The sequence below is a fragment of the Tarenaya hassleriana genome, unplaced genomic scaffold (assembly GCF_000463585.1).
Source record: "Tarenaya hassleriana unplaced genomic scaffold, ASM46358v1 Cleome7, whole genome shotgun sequence".
Taxonomy (NCBI): Eukaryota; Viridiplantae; Streptophyta; class Magnoliopsida; order Brassicales; family Cleomaceae; genus Tarenaya; species Tarenaya hassleriana.
Window position 1 is genome coordinate 568,439 of NW_010969548.1, and position 20,919 is coordinate 589,357.

Below are 20,919 nucleotides of genomic sequence, written 5' to 3' on the forward strand. Positions count from 1 at the left end.
TATATATATATATATATATATATGTGTGTGTGTGTGTGTGTATGCATGCATAAATTAAAGAAGCTAGTCGAATTAATTATTGAAAGTTTCCACGTTTTAAACGGATCTATTAACATGAGTAGATATGTGTATAAATGTCCATTATCCTCGTGGAGTTTAAGCGTGGGATGTTTGAATCGGTTATTGACTTGAGAAAAACAAAGGGTATTAGTTTGTTTGTTTTTTTAAAGGCTATAATAAAAAATTAAATCATTTATACGGATTTATTTAAATAGTTTTAACTAATTGCTAACTATACTATTAATCTACATGCGTCGACGTGTATAGACTGTTTTTATTAACTTTTTAATATGTAATTAAATCTCTATATAGTAAATATTTATTTGGAATTTTCTCAATAAAAAATATAATAACCAAATGATTTAAAAAAAAAATATACTCATTTATATGTCTACAATTGCAAAATAAAAAAATAAAAAACGACTTGGAAACTATGGCGGATGCAATTAATGTGTGGAAATGGAAAGATGAAGTTTGTCCATATATTGTAAGAAATATGTTCTCCTCCCTTATTTATAATATATACTTAAAATCTTTATATAGTGAATAATATAATCAAGAGCCACATATTGCGGATTAACAGTAATGGATCCTAAAATAAGAAAAATAAAATAAAAGTAGAAAATTAAAAAAAAACTATTCATATCTTAAAAATCTTAGTGGAGTTTGAAATTTACGCGGAGAAGTGTCATGCAATAGAGCGACTTGACGAATAAATTTCCTCTGTGTCGTCATCTACGACGGCTTTGCCCAGTTCCCCGAGTTCCACGCCTACTAGGTTAATATGCCGCCATTATCCGTGCTTCCTTAGGAGGGAGACCCTGAGAATCTGCTTTAGAGATCGGATATTAGGGTTTTCAACGAAGTTCAGGGTCCCGAGAGCATCGCTTTTGATCCGTTCGGTCGTCCTCCATACACCGGCGTCGACGACGACTGTGTTCTGTTCTTGGATTGTCACCGGTTCACTGATTTCGAGGAACCGGTGAGTTTCTTTAGAGTTTGAATTTTTTTGGTAAAAACGATTTTAGAGTTTGAATTTTGAATTTTAGTCGTTTTGTGTTCTGGGTTTCGTGAGGAAATCGGATTCTGGAGAAGGGATTTCGTTGTTGGATAAGAAATCAGTGTTTCTCATCTTTCCAAAGTGGGAATCATGGGAAATAAGGTGATCATTTGGTGAAGCTAGAGAGCTTATTTGTAGGATTATGGCTTTGAGATTTGGAATTGATAATGTGATCTAGAGTTGTTGTAGTGTTGTTATTGGTTGCATACAATATGCGATTCAATGCTTAAATGTGTGATTCGATTGTTTTGCTTGTAGATTAATGGTATCACTCTATTCGATTTGAGCAATTTCTGTGGAAACCCTTTTTCTGGAACACTTTGTTCTGTTAGATTCGTATATGGAACATGTATGATGCCTCTTATGTTTACTGCTATTTTTTGAAATTCAGATATCTATGTGAGTGATTCTTCAATGGTGGGTCTTGAAAACTGGGGTTTGTTTGTCTCTTACACTCTAGATCTTTATAATTCCGGTCAGAACAATGCAACCCATGCCTTGCTTGAAGAATGAGCACATCTGATCGACGTCTTGGTCTTCGGTTTGATAAGAAAACAAGGGATTTGTACATTGCGGATGCTTATTTCAGGGCTGATGAAACTTGAGAGCAGTGTCTGAAAGAGGTGAACTTCCCAAAATGGCGGAGGTCGATGGTGTGGCGTCGAGGTTTACCGATGATCTTGACGTGGATGATGAATGAAATTTTTACTTTACCGACAGCAGCTCTGTATACCAATGGAGGTATGTTTTCTTCAAGTGTGTGTTACTTTGTTCCCTGTTTTCTTGAGCTACTGAAGGGAATGAATCTGAGTTTCTGAAACTTGAGATTTATGATGAAGCTTGTTAAAGAAAATTTTTATCATCAGATTATTCTTCTTTTCCTCAGTTTATTGTTTAACCGTAAAAGATATCAATAGATTGATTAATCCGTTTTCAGTGTATGTCTCTGAATCTAGATTTCTCTGTTCTTACTGAAGCTTATCGTGTTTAGCCTCCTGTCAGTATGCGTTTGTAATCCTTGCCGAGGAGAAAAGTAGTAGAAAGGTATTATCTTATCTTAAGACGTGACAATACAATAGATAGTCTGCCAAACTTTTGGAGGCTTGATGTTGAATTTTGTCGTCTTGTGATGGATGCTCTTAGAAGATATTTCTATGAACTTCATATGCTAGATTTATTACTTATTAACTTTGTTTCCTGACCTAAGAACGATTGATTATGTAGTCCTTGAGTATCCTGAAAAATGTTGGCTTATTTCAGGAACTTCATGCTATTACCATTAATTTCTCCGGAGAAGACAATGGAGGGTCTTGAAATACAATCCAAGAACAAAGAAAACTACCACTCTCGTGGGCAATCTCCAATTTCTTAATGACATGGGTTCCTTTTTTCATATTCTGTGAGGGACCCATCAGAAGGTGAGCCTTTTATCTTCTACCTCTATCTTCGTCAAGACCCAAGAAGATATTTCAGACTTTTGGAGATTTGTGCAGTGGAATTGCTACTGACACCATCATATTTTGCATTACAGCGTTGGGGTTTGATGGCGCAATCAACATTAGCAGTAGTTTCAGCTAACATGGGAGGATTTGGGTTGTGATCATAAGCATTCTTTCTTTTCTTCCTTGTGCTGAGTGTTCATGAGATTTCAGTAGAGGTTGAAATTTGTTAACTTGAAATCCGGCTAGAAAGTGGTAAACTTTTTTGGGTAGAAAACATCAACGAATTTAACTGTTTTTTTTAACCATGGGCAGAGGGTTTTTGGATCAAATGGTTGGTTTGGTTTTGTATCCTTTATCGCAATCTCCATTTGTTTCAGCTGCAAATTCATTGGAAAGTACTGTATTATATGACCATCTAAGAAAATGAGGAGAACCTTTTCCATTTGTTTCAGCTACAAAGGATTTTATTTCGTTAAAAAAAATGTATGAAAGCTTCAGGAAATCTCGAAATCTTTTATATCATCAATTTATGTTGTTTTCTTATAGTTTAATGAGAAAAAAAAAACTCAAAGGAAAAAGAAAGATTTAAAAAAAAAACATTAAAAGAAGCTTCATATTGTTTCCATAAAAAAAAATACTTAAAAAAATGTAAATACACGGTTGACCTTAAAAGAAATAGAAATGGAAATTTAAAGAAATGGAAAATAAAATTTAACAAAAAAAGAAATGGAAAATAAAATCTATCAAGATACTCGCCGCGTTGATTAAGAGAGAGAAGACCGCAACGTATGTGTGTATATATATATGATATTTTGTATTGTATTTACCTCGGAAGCACAGACGAGATAACGCAACAATGGTTTCTTCGTCTTCTTCCTCCGACAAGAAACTTTCTCAACATAATTCAGTATTTAGAAGAAGGCAGTCAACTGTCATCAAGAAAGCTCAGGAACTCTCCACTCTGTGCGGAGTCGATGTCTGTGTCATATGTTATGGCCCCGATGAATCTCTTCAGACGTGGCCCCAAGACATCGACAAGGTTAGGGACATTGCCTTCAAGTACAGATCGCTCGACGACACCCTCAGACGCAAGAGAAGCTTGAATCTTTCCTCCTTTCTTGACAAGATTGAGCACAATCATGGTCGCGATTCCATGGATCTGGGGACTAGGGTTGATGGGCTCTCTCCTGATCGGTTGTCGGAGTTGGGTGGTCTCTTGGAGAGAAATATATTATGTCTGAAACAGAGGCTTAGGTTTATTGAATCGGAGAAACACAAGGCCGCGGCTAACAAGAAGATCGACGATGCCCAAATCAGTAGTTCTTGTCAGCCGATTCTTGGACAGACCCAGTCCGTGAATTTTCCCGTAAACCCTAGATTTTCTAGGTTTGGTATGGATGAACAGAATGCGGCAGCGATGTTGGATTGGAATGCGTTTTCAGAAAACGGATACAATAACTCTCTGCAATACGCGTACTGCAATCCAGGTTTTAACGGGGCCATGGTTCCAGAGAGGAGGAGGATGATTCAGCAAAATCTAATGGCGAATGGCGGTGGGAGCGGAGGCTGGCCTTGCAACGGTTTAGGGTTTTCAGAAACGGGGATGGGAGGTGAAAGCAGAGGCATGAATATGGAAATGGAATGGACGAACTCTGGTTTACTTGTGCCGCAAGGATACATGAACAACAACCATCTGATGTTCAATCCACAACATCCTCAGTTTCGGACACAGACTCAAACTCCTCCTCTCCTGCAGTTTGCTCCGTTTTCAGACATCCATAACATTAACTAGTAGATCTTTATATATATGACCCTACTACTTGTTTATGGTTTCAGGAGTATATATAGATATAATCAAATGTCAGATATGGAATATATATATATATATAGTTACGAGTACTGACTAGTCATTCAAATTTTATGTTGCTTTATGATTCATCTTTGCTAAATCTAATGAACCACTTATTTGGCATATATATATAGTAGCGTCAATATTATGAAGAAGCTGCTTCATCTGTGAAAAGTTAGTTATTAATCCAGGAAATATATTATAAACTTTGAAAAATTATAAAGGCAAAAAATGTTATCACTACCTGGAAATTTGTATCAACCTTCAATTCCTCGAGATTTCGGGTAGCCATCTCCAGGAGCTTTGATGCATCAATGGTACGAAATCATATGCGTACGTATAAATATCAACACGCGACCAAGACCAAGAATCATACCAGACCAAGTTTCTCAAGCGAGTTGAAGTTGCGATCAATCCAAGAACTGCAACGTTGAATGTTGTCAGAAAACTATGTGGCTTACGGTCTGAAATCAATTTTTCCTATGTTTTGTTCTTACTTCTAAAATTAAGTTTGTTATTTACGGTATTATTATCGTTCAATTAGAAACTTTGATCATATTTTTTTTCAACCTCCTACAGTATTGTGCATTATTTCCATATATTAAAAATCTTTAAATTCATCTTTTAAATTTTGAATCGATTATAAAAAGAACTATAAATTTCATTTAATTAAAAATAAAAATTATTCGGGTTACTAGAAAACCGTAGCCGAGTGGTGTAGCTTGTGAGAGATGGTGGGTTACTCGTGTCCCAGATCCTATGTTCGAGCCGCAGATTAGAGAAGGGGTGCACAACTATCTGATAATTGTAGCACACATGTTGTTTGTGGACCGTGGAAGATGTAGCAGATCAAAGGTACGGAAAACTTTCTAGTTACCAAATTCGGGTTTATAATTCTTTCATCAATATATGTAATTAAATCTAAAAAAATTATAAAATATAAAAGAATATTTCGAAAAAATAATATTATATATACCGTACAAATGACTAAAATCAGGTTTAATTGTTTACTATTTTTTATTAAAAGAAGTATTATATTACCAAGAATTTTGTGTTTTAATTTAGAATCTTTTTACAGATAATATATTTTTCTATAATTTGAAATTTTATTTAATTAAATTATCGATTCTTTTATTTTAAAATATTTTAGATAAATTATTTTTATGTTATAGTTAAAATTTTTATTTTACCTATTCAAATTTTCTTTTTAGTAAAATAAAAATTATTGTTAATTTATTGAAAATAAAATCGTCAATAATATTGTGTATAAATAAAAATGAATATATTAGAATTTTTATTAATGTATGTTGACGTATTTTATTTCAATTATATACATTTGTTTTAAATGTTTCTTCTAAATTTTAAATGATTATTCTATTAAAATTAGGTTAGAAAAATTCGAAATTTGAATACTCGATTCAATTATCTGGCTCACATAAGATTCGTTCGGGTTTTGAATAAAAAGAAAAACCGAAATTATTTGGGTTGGAAAAGGGTACGAGGACAAGTATAAAAACCTAAGGTTACTTCGGTTTCAGACAACCTACTCTCCTCCTCTCCTCCACCGAATCTCCGATCTCTCCTCTCGCCGTCGCAGCTTCGCCGTTTCGGTCTTGGCCCGCCTCTAGTCACCCTCATCATCTCTCTCGCGAATCTCAGTTATGTCTGATTTAGACAACGGTAATGCCTTGCGTATCGGAGACCGACACACGCCGGACATCAATAGAGACGAGACTGAGGATTGGGATGACGAAGATGTCTCGTCAGATTCCGACATCGGAGAAGCTTTGGACTGGCTAGACGCCAGGGACGAAGACGAGGTCGTCGATGGTTCCTTCACTCTTCACGCGCGCCGACCCAATGCCCACGGTGGCCATGGTGCCCGCCCTAATTCCTCTGCTCTTCAACCTCTCTCGAATAAGGCCCAGAAGCTCGCCCATCACATCTGTGCTTCGCCCTTGGAGGTGAAAGATTCTTAATTTTCCTGTTTATTTTTCAATTTTGGTTGTGTTCTCGTATGGCGTTAAGCTTTGTTGTTTTATTAGGGTTTATGGTTTTTAGATTTCGTCATATAATTCGTTCGTGGGTTTTCTCGGTTTTCAATTAGGGTTTTGGACTTCATGTAGTTGGTACGGGGAGCTTATCCTTTCCCGTGTTTGATCTCTTTTAAGTGCAAGATTGCAATTTGAAGAAGTTTCTTTTGGTATTTTGAGTCATTGTACGAGTGAATTGTGGATGCAGAGTTGGGAAGCAAGGATGAAAGTTGGAATGTCTAATTCTGTGACAACTGCTATACGTGATAGCCTCAGGGAAACAGAAATCGGTAAAAGCAGATCTGTCGATAAGGCGGACCGGGCAACTGTTGAACAGGTGAAACTGTGCCGGTTTATCTTCAAGTCATAGACTTTTTGGCAATGTACTCATGTTTTTTCTTTGTTCCAGGCTCTTGACCCGAGGACCCGGATGGTTTTGTTTAGGATGCTTAATCGCGGTGTGTTCAACGATATCAATGGCTGTATCTCCACAGGAAAAGAAGTGCGTCGTGTTTTCAGCTTCCGTGCTTCGTTTAGTCATGCCTAATTTAATTGAGGCACATCCATTTAATCAATACTTCAGGATGATAATGTACCCTTCTATTGTTTTTCAGGCAAATGTTTATCATGCCACAAAATCTGACGGTCAGGAACTCGCAATAAAAGTGTACAAGACATCCGTTCTGGTTTTCAAGTGAGTTTCTTCTAGAATGCATGCTCATCGCGGAAAAAACCCTTTCTTCTCCAATGCTTTGCTCTCCTTACATCCTTATATTAGTCTTTCATCCTTTTTTAAGGCTAGACTAGGCTTGCATTGTTTTGCTCCAAACTCTATTCTTTCGATTTACTTCCAAGACGGAACAGAAGCTGCTTACTGTAATTCCTCCCATGTTTTTCTTGAACCGAATAGCATTGGAAAAGCGTAGTCTTAGTGGTGTATTACAGGAACTAGATAACTTAAGTTATTTGCTTGGTTGAACCAGTATATGTAGTGCTACGTGGTTTAGTTCAGTAAGGCAACTGAATCTTTGTCTTGGTTTTGTTGAGATGCATGTAGAACCTCTTCCCTTTTTCAGAGTAGATTTAATGCTCATTATTAGGATGATGTTACTTTGTTGTAACATGCCGTTTCTTCCGATATACACATGGAACCAAGAGATTTCTTTGTTTGATTTTCTGTTTGAGGCCTTTGACTATATTTATTCTCTGGCTTGTATAATCGCTTTTCAACCTTGTGTACAGGGATCGGGATCGATATGTACAGGGTGATTACCGTTTTAGATATGGATACTGCCGACATAATCCACGGAAGATGGTGAAGACATGGGCTGAAAAAGAAAACAGAAATCTTAGGAGGTAGTGCATTATGATTCATGGTTGATGTGCACTGGATGAAAAAAAAATAAAGATAGAATATGTGAGCATAGTATATGTTGATATATTCTCAATGAGCAGGACAGTGGTGAAAGACTTGCATGTTCGATTTATGCGGGAAATAATATAACTCCTTAGTTTTTTTGACGTATATTGTTTCATTGGCAGGCTTCATGCTGCAGGAATTAGGTGTCCAACTCCTTTGCTTCTACGACTTCATGTTCTAGTCATGGAATTTATAGGTTCGCCCTTCTGTTTTCATTGTCATCTTTTCGTGTTCCTTTTTTTTTTTTTCCTGTTTTCGTCTAAATTTTTCCTCAGGTGGCCAATGCTACTCTTTATTGTTCACTATTCAGTTACTTCCACAGATTACTTTCTTTTTTTAGAAGAAAGACAGAGTAATCTCAGGTTTCGCTTTTCATGAAGAAAGAATGAGAAATCTTAGATCTCACTTTCCGTGCCTTTGCTTCTGGTCTTGTTCCTCTTGATGAGTTGCATCAATGAAGATGAAATGATGGTTGGGCTGACATAGCTCGACTGACACTGTTTTTGTCTTTGCTGTCTGTTACAGGTAAGAACGGTTGGGCTGCACCACGTCTTAAGGATGCTGCATTATCTCTGGACAAGTTGCGTGAGTGTTATTTAGAGGTTCGTGAGAAGTTATTTTTCGTGGTCTAATGCTAGTTTTAGTTGTAAAAATGTCTTGATTTCCTTGTACTATATATTATTGTCTCATTGCCTGATAAAATTGTAATTTCACTGTCAGCTTTTCATTTGATTTTCCTTTTTCAGTTGATAATCTCGATGCGTACATTATATCAGAAGTGTAAGTTGGTGCACGGAGATCTCAGTGAATATAACATACTCTATTTCGAGGTGGGTTTTTGTATTTCATGGAGAATTCACCTTGATTACCTTTTTCATGCTCTTTCTCATTTTGGCATACCTTTCCGCGGAATCATTTTGGCATACCTTTACAAACAACCAGAAGAAAACAGTTGCAGAAAAGCTAGAGAACGGAAATGTATGTGGTTTAATGAATGATATTTTCTTAAATTTTGTTAGGGACACCTTTATATAATCGACGTTTCTCAATCTGTCGATCTCGACCATCCTCATGCCCTTGATTTCCTGAAGGAAGATTGTGTCCATGTCTCGGTAAGTGCCAATGCAAGTTCTTTCAACTTGTGTTTTTGGTAGACTGATCGGTGAATATAGTGCTGATGGGAAAATTCATCGCCATTTTACTTGTAGGATTTTTTCAAGAAACATGGTGTTGCTGTCATGACGATACGCGAGTTATTTGACTTCATAGTCGACCCGACAATTACGGAAGACACAGTTGACAGCTATTTGGAAGAGGTATTGTGTTGCGTAATGCCTAATTGTTTGAATTTCTTCAGAGGATACATTTGGTATTGAACATAGTCCTAATAATATTTTCTATCAGAAACAAGGGTCTAGTTTTCATGGAAAACCATAGAAGTAATCTTCTTGATTTTGAATCCTTTCGTATTTTTTCCCCGTATACTCTCCTCCATAGCTCGTATAGCTTGCGGAAATTGATAGCTCTGAACCCGTGTGGTATGTGACATCTTTAATCACTTGTTTTTCAACCTGCTTCTTGAAATCCAGATGAAATTGTAAAGCTTTGATTGGGAAAGTTACAACTAGTGACGTGTATCTGATGATCTGCTTGTCCTCCTAATGAATTCTAATATTCAGGTCCAACGCAGAATCATGGAGCGGGGAGACATATCTATGGAGGATGAAATTGCGGACTCGGTATTCAGACAGGTTAGTTTAGTTACGCGTTGAGCATTTCAGTATTATGCTAACCCTCTTCAAAATTTCAGCTTTCTATCGTTGGTACTACTTTTCTATATCTGCCCTAGTTTTTTTCTTTCTTTCTCATTGAACATAGTTTTATATGTAGGCTTACATGAATCTCTCAACATGGTTTTTAGTTAGTAGAAATGGAATCTTGAATTATTGTGAAACGAACAAGTTAGTCTTAGTCCTTGTAAGGAATTCAGTCTTAATTAGAGAAGGTGAAAGTCGCGGTATGTGCCTCAAAACAACAGCACTTAGTTTCTGACAAGTGAATCGGTGATTAACTCGAAATCTAGTTTCTGCAGAGGAATTGGTGCGAACCCGAAATCTGGTTTCTACAAAGGAACTCCTCGTGTTTTTTTTTTTTTCTAATGCGTTGTCATGCTTTATATTTCATCAGTCATACATCCCGAAAACTCTACATGCTGTCGAGAAGGCAGAAGAGGAAGTGATGAAGTTAAAGAACGGAAAGGACACGGGCGATATTCTGTACAAAACCATCACCGGCCTCAAGGATGCTCTACCTAAAGTTTCACAGCCCGTAACCTCACATACAGAGGAACAGCCGCTTCAAGGACCACAGGATCCTCTCGACGATCCAGAGGGTTCGAGAGACGATGCTGATTCTGAGGAAGGTTCTGATTCTGAAGAGGGTGACTCTGAAGAAGAGGAAGGAGGGGTGGGTCCTGTGGACAAGAAAGCTGCGAGGAAGGAGAACAAGAAGAAAGTGAAAGAAGAGAAGAGAGAAGCGAGGAAGAACAAGATCCCAAAGGCTCTCAAGAAGAGGAAGAAGAAACTGGCCAAGTCCCATAAGACCAGGTGAGGGAACCTTCTTCCCTTGCATAATAATTCTGCTTAGGGAAAGAGAAAAAAAAAACATTTTTTTTTTCACAATCGTTTTATGTCATTTTTGGTTGTCTGTGTGCGAGATCAGTTACCTATAGTTGGTCTTGTAACTTAAAAATTTTTGTCATCAAAATACGATAAAACCCGAGTGGGAGGTGATCTACTTTCTTATATTAGGATCAAAATGAAAACTAAATAAAAAATATATTATAATGTTTACACTATATAAAAAAAAATTTAACATAATTGTGAACGAATTATATTTGGATATAGTTTTCTGAAATCCAATAAGATATATTTCCAAAAGATGGATTGTGAGGTTCTTCATTTTTAACTTGTTAGTTTTTGCCATTGGATGTGCTTTGTGTATCTCTATTATAGAATCATGTTTATGTAGTAACAAAGAAAAATTATTTAATACATTTAGAAAATTGGTTTTGTTAATCTTAGAAGATTCAGAACTCAATATGTTTTTTTATTCTTCTGTATTGTTGTGTATACCTTTTTTTTTTTTTGCTGTGCTTAGTGTTTTAAAAAAAAAAAATGTAATTCCTTGTTTGGATATACAAAAATAAAATTTATTCATTTGCCAATTTAGTTGTTATTTGGGCCCATAACATTTCATGAGATTAAGCTATTGGAGCCAAAATGGGCTTTTTATACCTCATAGCTTCATATTAGTATAGTGGGCATCCATGTAATGGTTTCAGCTCATTCTTGTTCGATTTGGTATTAAACATCATTGTCTAATTGAATCACTACACCCCAAGGGTTAGGGTTTAATGCACTTAGGGTTCGCTTGTGAAAGAAATTCACTTCTTAAAATAATATTAAAAAAATACCATTTTTTACAATTATAAAAACTGCTACTTTTAACTATAATGTTATTGGAGCTAACAAGATATTATAGGGAGAGATATTTATATCTTTATATTAGGACCATTTTTTCAACCTATATTAGCATTATTAGTAAATCTTAATCTAATGATATGTTGGATACTTCTTGAAAAAAAAAGTTGTATTTAAATCTAAGCTATATTTTAAATTGGCAGTCTTACTTGCACAAAAATGACCAAACTAAAAGAAATTAAAAGGAGTTCAAAAGATAGTCTGAATAGAAAATTAAAAAATACAAATTCAAGCAATTAAGATTTTTGTTTCGACAACTTTTTTTTTTTCAAAAAAAATATCCGACAGCATGTTAATAGTTTATAACTTTTTTGAGTAAAAGGCAAAAGGCTTCTTCTCCTTTGTTTTATCTTTTGAAAACAAATGGAGGTGGAAAATGAAGTCTTTTGCAAAGAGATTAGTGAAACCGCAGACAAAATCTGTTTTAGTGTTTTATACTTTACACCTAAAAAAATTAATCATGATTTGTATATATATATATATATATATATTATGAAAAACATCAAAGATAATATCAACTCACCAAACATAATATAAAGTTCTTTTTAACAAAAAAAAAACATAATATAAAGTTCATAATGATCATGATTTCCCCAAAAATTACGTCATTTGAACTTTTCTCTCTTTTCCCATCGGCTCAAATTCATTTCCAAACCTATAAATAATTATAATATCCCCCAAAATAAAGTTAAAAAAAAAGCCATCATAGAAAATTCAACATGTTTATTTATTAGAGAACATTATAGTAATACATTTGTAAATATAAGTCTTTCCTTTTCTTTTGTTTTTGTTCTCTCTCTACAAGTAAAAATCTCTCACCCCCTCTCTCTCTCTCTTGTTCTTTTATTTTGGTTTTGCTACACAAACTCCACACGAGTAAGTGGAAAAACACAAGGGGAGAAAAAAATTACACATTTAGAATACAAATATTATATATATATATATATATATATATAAGTCAACTATGGGTTGATTGGTTTATGATAATTGGTGATAGTTTATTTTGATTGATAGTATGGAGAATAATTAGGCAGATGTGGCAGTTGGTGTCTAGGAAGTGGGAATGCAATAAGGCTCCCAAAACAAAAGGGACCTCTTTTGATCTTTGCACCCATTGACCACCAAAACCTCGTCGCCATTCCCTTGCTGCTTATTCCTCCTCACTACCACATATTGTTGTTCCTCGCTCTTTTCGTCAGTGGAACCCATTCTTATGGGCTTAGGCCTCCAATAGTATTCATACACATTCAACGAAGTGGTGGTAGTGGCGGCTGGTGGCCGTGGTCGTGGTCGGGGTGGTAGGGATTGAGATTTAGGCTTTGGTTTCTCCAGTTCGGCCGGCTTTTCTTCTTCTTCCTCCTCCTCCTCTTTCTCACTACCCTTTGGCTTAATGATATCATTGAGATTCTTTGATGACCATAGGTTAGCCCTAATACGTTTGTTCACCATTAGGGCTAACCTATGAACACTGATCAAGCCATGGGTAGTTGAAAATTTTGGTGCTTGCTCCATAGCAAACCTCATCTCCATCTCATCATGTCCTTCTCCTTCTTCTTCTTCAGAACTCTCGAACCCGTTTTCCTCTTTCTCTTGCTCCATCTCGTCCGTTATTTCTTCGGTCTTGTCCACGTTTTGGTTTGCCTTGGCAAATGTTAGGACGAGCCGGCCATCTTGGCGTTGAGCACAGAAGTTGTCCTTGGAAGGGATTTCTACGGCTTCAAGAACCAAACGGCCGTTGTCACGGCGTGTCCTCATGTATGTGGAAGCACCGTCTTGGCGAGAAAGAGACTGTATTGGAGGAGGGAAAGACCTCTGAGTGGATTTCTTGTCCCCCAAGCAACTAGACTTCGCAGCCATAACCGGTTCTTCTTGCTTCCATGCTCTGAACTCTTGTTTCTCCGGTTCCTTCTGCAATCCCTGGAAGTTTCCAACATCGTCTTTCTCTTCTAAAACTTCCTCCGATTTCTCCGACAAATTGTACCATGAAAACCCTTCGGATCCAGTCTCCGAACCCAAACTCTCAGTACAGATCTCGAGGCTTCTCTCACTCAAAGAGCTCTTAGATCTTCTCACAAGTGGGTGCACGTAAGGAGGAGGAACCGACTTTCCCATGCAAACGTCCTTTTTCTTCTCGGACAAGATCAAGCCCCACACATCGACTTGTCCATTTCTCTCACCCTCTATCTCTTTCTTCTTCTCTTCCTGAATCGAAGTCCATATGTCAAAGGCCGACTTCACTTCACTGTCTTCTCCTCCTCCTCCTCCTCCTCCTCTGCTTTCTTGTGATGCATTCTTCTTCGGAGGAGACGACAGGCCATTTTGTGAAAGCCACTTCTTTGACGACATATCTGCAGATAACGTCCTTCTGAGTGAAGAAGCGCGTGACGATCTGTTGTCTGAATCGGACCCCAAGATCGAAACTATGCCGTGCTTCTTGTTCACTATTGTTCCCTCTCCCTCCATCTTCAATGGGGAAGAAAGTCCGAGATTCATACTCACACAACCACTCATCTCCACAACGATCAACGACAAAAAAATCGCTTCGAGGCGAAGAAAAATACCAGTTTCCTGCAAACCCAGAAACACGAACTTGATCAGCAATCGACCCATTTCCTTATACGACGCGATGAATCGGAAATCACCGGATAAAAATAAAATCTCTCACGAAAACCATTCAACGTTTAGAAATCAATCGAGCTGCAGAACTGTACCTGGAAACAGAGGACGACGATGAATTTGTGCGATCAGATGGAGGAACCAACAGAGGCCCGCAGAGAGACCACTGGGTTGCTTAGATGAAGACGAACAACAAACAGAGAAAACCTCTTTGACAGGACGGATCAAACAGCGAAATTTCGTTTTTTTTTTTGTGTGTGATCGTGAAGTTCTTGTGAATCAACGAGGCTTGATGGCAATTGAGGATGATGGAGGCAACTCTAATGGGTATAAGTAGTGAGGGTAAAGTCCATGTGGGTCCCAATCTGACGCCACCATTTTTTTCTTTTTAAATTAAAAAAAAATTATTAAAACCTTTTTCCCTTTTCCCCATTTTCATTTTGGTATAAACTTTACAATTATTTTAACATTTTTTTTGGGTGTGGATCTCTCTACTCACCTTTCAAATGGAAAGCATTTGAAATTTCTAATGTAATAAAAACCATTATAACTCTTTTATTTAGTTTGGTGGTCCATCTACTAAATCGAATTGCACGGTTTTTATTCAAGCAACAAAGTTTCAAAATATATTTATGAAAAAAATTATATGCTCGAAGAAAATGGCATCTCTAACCAAAATGACATGATTATCATAAAACATAGATCGTAAGTGATCATATGAAAATTTATTAAACGGAATATGTATGATATGTTTTATTATATATAAATGGAGGAAATTGAACTATCTGCCTTGAAATTTGATCTTGTCATGTGTATGTTATTTTCATAAAACTTATTACGATATCGATTCAAATTTAATTCATTAATGGCCATCGGGCCATTTCTTATTTAAAATATATATTCCCTAGGCTGAATTGAGTTTGCTAAATGGTGTCCAACTTTAGATTATATATAAAAAAAATAGCAAAGGTTTTATATTTTAGTGGACATAAAAGATATTAAGCCACCCAAATGCTTAAGGACACTGATTAATAGAAATGAAAAATTTATTATTTGATAAACGTTGGAGAAAACAGGTTAATCTTGATTATTCTTGAGACGACAACATTACACTTATTAAAATAACGAATATTTTTCGTTTTCCTCTTTTGGAAATAATTGGTTATCATATATATATATACACATAAGTTTTTTTGGTAAATACACACGTATAAGTTCTGGTAGAGAAATAAATTCTATTTAATATTACGATGCTTTGTCAGTCAGATTCGAACCACCTTTCCGACATGCCAAATATTTATTTTTCTCATTTTAAAATTAATAATATCAATATATAAATTGTGCATAATGACCGAGTTATCTTTAAAAATATAAAAATGATAAATGATAAAATTGTTATATAATAATTTAGTTTTTTTACTCGTCCTGAAATAATTAACAACAATACATAAAATCAAAAACATTATATTTATCTACATATAGTATGCAGAGGAGTTGTAATTAAAATAACATATATGATAAATAATAGAACTGTTAAATAGCAATTGCTGCTAATTTTCAACGTAATATTCCTAGATATTTGAATTAGATTAGTTCACTAAATATAAAAAAAAATATATTTTTATCAAAAAAATATAAAAAAAAATATTATTAGTTAGTCCGAATGATTGTGAGCCAAATTGCAGCGTAGTTGTTATATATATATATATATATATATATATATATATATATATCATAAAATAATTACAAGTTGCGAAGAAAAAGAGAACAACAAATAGATAATGTTTTCCTATGATATTTGAATGAATTTAAGCGCACAATTGTTCGCAAATGCTTACATATGGATCCACATATTCGTATGTTAGTGTGTCTTGTTATTTACAGGGAACGAAAATCGCCAAAAAAAAAATCATACGAAAAATAAGATTTAAGAAAATCATGGTATCGATGCCTTGGTCGAGACTCAGAGAGTGCCGTGGCACGTTATTGAGGGCACATTTTGGAAGCCGATTTTTATTTTATTCAAAAAATTAAATTGAACGAGCTGGATGTCATTTTTGTGTGGGGGTAAATAATAATAATAATAATAATAATAATAATAATAATAATAAGTGACGTGGTGCATTTATTCAAAACAGAGGTCGATATTCGTTAAAGCTATAAGTCGTGCATGCATGGGAACTTGAAGATATTAAATTGCATGCCAACAAATGTATTTACTCTTAAATTAATAACGATGGAGTGAATATCTAAAAAAAATATCACATTAAAAAAAATGGTATTTTGAATTGAATTGTTTTGAGATAAAGATGTTTCCAGAAATAGAATTTAAAAGTAGAATGAAATATCTTTTGGTCAAATTTAACACTGTCCGTTTATGATAAATCCAGAAATTCACCAAAGGTACTCTCTAATACGAACGGAAAGGTGATAAATAAAACCATTATTATTTTTCTAATAAAAAATCTATCAACTTTTAAAAATATGGTTATTGGTTACTAGTACTAAAATGTCTCATAACCTAAAAATATGATTTGATAGTTTGAATTCTAACATCTATTAGTACCTTACTCTATTTTTTTTACAGGAAAGTAATATAATTCAGTAATTTCAAATCTTATTAAATTTTACATTTTCAAATCTATAACTTTAAAAATGAATTTTAAGAACTTTTGAAAGCCATTCTGAACAAAATTAAAGAATTTTTCTAAATGTGAAAAAAAAAATACAGGAAGCACGTAGGTACCGACTGAATGCATGCATAAGTATTAAGTATATTCATTTTATTTGAGTTTTGATGCTATACATATTCAATATTTCTTTTTATAGCATGATTTTTTGATGGTCCAATATATTTTTTATAACCCTAAACCATGATATGTATATATATATATATACTGTGTTTTTTCTAAATGAAATTTCAAGAAATGTGAGAGGTGATAACCAGATGTTAGTAAATATGATCCGATCCATCATGTTGGTTCAAACAAGAAACCAAATTTCGACAGAAATAAGATGATTGAATATAATTATTTTAGTCACTACAATATAATTTTTTATCCAAATATCCAAAGATACTCGTAAAATACGAGGGGACAAAATATATGTGTGTGTACGATTTCTAAACAAAAAGAGAAAGAAGTGTATTCGCTACCAAAACCGACAAAAGTTGCCAAAAGAAGAGAGCACAAAGAAAGAAAAGTGGCTTAAGATGGAAGCAAAGATCCCTTTGAACATGGTTTTGATGCCATTCCACGTCTCATGCATGCATTGCATGGCCTCCGATTTCTATTTATTTTATTAATTAAACCCCAAAATATCACAAACACACACACACAGACATATATATAGATATATATATCACTCTCTTTGTTTTACTTTTTTTTTTTTGTTAATTTGGAAGTTCACCCAACCTTTGTTTATTCTCTATTTCGGTTGATGAATTTGAAATCAATTACTTTATTATTTTGCGAATCCATGCCGATATTTTCTACAAGTTACAAATCAATGACATGGTAGTTGAATTGATATTCAGTAGCTAGACTAATATCTTGAGTCTACTATATATAGATTAAAAACAATATTAAAAATTATTTGTAATTTTTTGTTCGGTGTAATTATAATTTTTAAATTTGTTAATCGGTGCAGCATCACCTTATTAGTATGCAAACTTGTTACACAAATGTAAATTGTGTATATATATTCTACGATATTAGATTGGTCTCGGTGTTTCTGCATCATCAACTCCGAATTAATGCAAGGAATAATAAAATCATAACCTTATTCTTTACATTTTTTGTAATATAGTACATTGGAGTGATAGTAATAGTATAGTAACTATAGTTTAAACATTTGATTTAACCAAAATAGATTTTTTATTTATTTTTGTAAGCCGTTTTCATTCTTTTATTATGGCTAAAGCTTTGTTATTATGGTTTTCAAGGATTTTTTTGAGATGGGTATTCTATATTAGAATAGTAAAAAGCTGATTTCCGTTAAAAACTTCAAAAATAAATTAAAACAAAACAAATATTTGTTTGACAATATCCTATAATTTCCTCCGTTCATATTTTATTATGTTATTTTACTATTTCCTCTGGTCATATTTCATTAACCATTTACATCCATAAGTAAAAATATATGTAATGGCTTAGCTTTATCTTTTAAGATTTTTAAGGGACAATACATATGTATGATCTTAATATTTGAAGATCATCCTTATTGAATTGTTCTCGGATCTATATATGTATGTGCCTTAAATTTGTAACACAAATTATCGTTGAAATTATATTTAGATTAATTCCGCATAAACGTAATAGCATCATAAAGAGTACAATGCTCATATATCTTATTCATATTCTGTTCATCAATTAAGATAATAAAACAAAAAGTCGAATTTAGGAAGAACAACTAATTCTTTGCATTACTTTAAATTGGTATATTCTTCAATTTCAAGATTTTAGATAAATTCTTTTAACTTAAAAACAAAACAAGATAAATAGATTAAATATGGATCGTATGTAAATGTGAGGTGAAGGATAACCAATGCTTTAGGAAAGGTGGATGCTTCTTGTCTCTCTATAAAGCAAGACCACTAGAACCTACGCAAAAACAAAATTCTTATTTTACCCTAAAAAAAATTCACATTTAATTTACCATATAATTTCGCTCACCGAATTGTAGCGCATTCTTTATATTGTTTTATATATTAGTTGCACATTTGCGTATGCATGTACATATTTTTTTAAACCATGGTGGGTACGTGTGAATTTGTCAACTTGTACAATAGAAAATAGAGTTTCTATTAATTAAAATTACGTGCATGCATCATCTTTCTCAAATTGACTTTAACAAACTAGTGCGGTTACAAAAGGGGCATACTTTACCAAAAAAATATAATATATTAAGATTATAAATAAATTAACCAAACAATCCCAGCATGGCAATAGATAGTCTATTAAGTTGATCGTGTTTATTTAGATCAAAGTCATAAAATTGGTTATTTAAATTAATAAGACTACTGATTTTGTAATATCAACTATAAACACATAATATAATTTTTAAAAAAAAATTGGTATTACTAAAATTTAATATCTAATGACTATAAAATTTGACTAGATATCATTTATCGACCCCTCGGAGACATAGAATCACATAACTATTAAGAACAGTTTTTCCCCCCGACCAAATAGCAATAATGTCAAACCGATATCAAATAATTAATTAATTAATAATCAGTATCATGCATGTGATATAATATTAAATTGCCTTATTAAAACGGTTTCCAAGTAGATGAACCGATTCCAAGTTGAAATGGATGCATTGGTTTTGCATCAATTTTTTTTAACCAAAGGAATCAGAATTTTGGTTTGAGACTTTATCAATTGATACATCACACTAACTTTGTAAATATTTATTTAAATTTCTTTTAATCACTTATAGATTATAAAATGTGCTTAATTAAAATAATACAAATATAGCTTCTGACCTATGTATGTAGCTAATAGTATTAAATTCTAATGCTTGTTGGCATATGAGAATATCAAGTGAGCGACTCTTCCTTTGTTTTAAGTTTTTCCACTTTAAACTTTTATTTATTTACAATATCTATAACACACTGGTCAAAACTATAAATAAATAATTTATAAATGTATAGATCATCCTTAACAGACAATATATACATTGCTAGAAAATGATATGCATAGAATGATAATGAACTAAATATTACAATTAACCAACTTGTAATATTATTCATGATCTAATATTACCAGATCATAATCAAGGATATGAAACCATTCTCACTCTTCTATGGTTAATGATGCACAGAATTATCAGACGTACACACACACACACACATATATATATATATATATATATATATATATGTTTGATCTTGCCCTTCTATGACAATCTATGGTAAAAAAAAATGTCAATTGGGTTTTAGGGCAAAGAAAAGACGGTAAAAAAAAAATCCTGGTCCGTATATCCGTATCTACTGCAAGTCATGCCATTGATATTTATCGACCTGAATGGGTCACGAATCCCAACTACAATCCAAGAGGCCAAGTGAAAGTAAGCATGGTCTCAGCAGTCCGTTAACTATCAAATCCGACCAAAAGAAAAACCCTAATTTAGGTAGTCCTAATCTAACTAAAAAATAAAGCCATACAGAACAGTCAATGTGCACTTAATACAGTTAATGTAATTAAAGTCAGATCAATGAAATTCGTGATTAGATAGTAGCTTTGCAAATTACGAGTTATTCGCATCGAACTTATATATATTAAAATCAAACGGAGTGGATTTAGAAAAGTTTATTTATTATTATGACACTAATTATACTATAAAATATAAGACATTAATTAATAATTTAATTAGTTTAATTGAAATATAGATAGAAACGGATTAAAAAAAATATTATAAAAGATAGAAGACCTAATTTTGTTTGATCATTGCTATATACAATTAGAATTAATATCGAATTATATTAATTTTATATGAATTCATAAACCTAATTTCGTAGTAGTGGATCATGCGATTCCAATGCTACTAATTAACCTAAATCCATCTGTCATATATAGATATGATACATATATATAAGTTGAGGTTAGATACATGCATGCATGCAGAATACAGAGGTATTCACATAGAGTTTACGTATTCTGATTGGTCAAGAGAGAACTTTTCCGGCCTTTGCATCAGCATTCACTTGGTGATGGTTCTAGTTTCTATAATGGGCGAATAAGAAAAAAAATTATTTGCCAAAAAGAGAGAATTTTCATTTACCCCAAAAAAAAAGAGAATTTTCAGGGCATATTTCTTTTTATTTTTATTTTTTATGTTCCTCTTTTAGGCCTTTTTTATTAATAATATATTTTCCTTAATCCATCTCACCAA

At 33.7% G+C, this 20,919-nt stretch overlaps 2 protein-coding genes across 2 annotated transcripts; one reads left to right on the forward strand and one right to left on the reverse strand.

Annotated features, from left to right (window-relative positions):
- Window positions 1–5,937: 5,937 nt before the first annotated feature.
- On the forward strand, window positions 5,938–10,673 carry LOC104800505 (serine/threonine-protein kinase RIO1-like). Its single transcript, XM_010523322.2, has 12 exons — window positions 5,938–6,375; window positions 6,653–6,781; window positions 6,854–6,946; window positions 7,059–7,138; window positions 7,687–7,800; window positions 7,987–8,060; window positions 8,390–8,466; window positions 8,611–8,694; window positions 8,884–8,976; window positions 9,073–9,180; window positions 9,544–9,615; window positions 10,052–10,673. Exons 1-12 carry the CDS (start codon window positions 6,073–6,075, stop codon window positions 10,472–10,474), a joined length of 1,650 nt encoding a protein of 549 aa, XP_010521624.1. The 5' UTR covers window positions 5,938–6,072; the 3' UTR covers window positions 10,475–10,673.
- A 1,439-nt stretch (window positions 10,674–12,112) lies between these two features.
- Window positions 12,113–14,308, reverse strand: LOC104800506 (protein FAF-like, chloroplastic). Its single transcript, XM_010523323.1, has 2 exons — window positions 14,118–14,308; window positions 12,113–13,974 (listed from the first exon to the last, which is right to left on the reverse strand). The coding sequence occupies exon 2, from the start codon at window positions 13,915–13,917 to the stop codon at window positions 12,457–12,459; it is 1,461 nt and encodes a 486-aa protein (XP_010521625.1). The 5' UTR covers window positions 13,918–13,974; window positions 14,118–14,308; the 3' UTR covers window positions 12,113–12,456.
- Window positions 14,309–20,919: the final 6,611 nt, after the last annotated feature.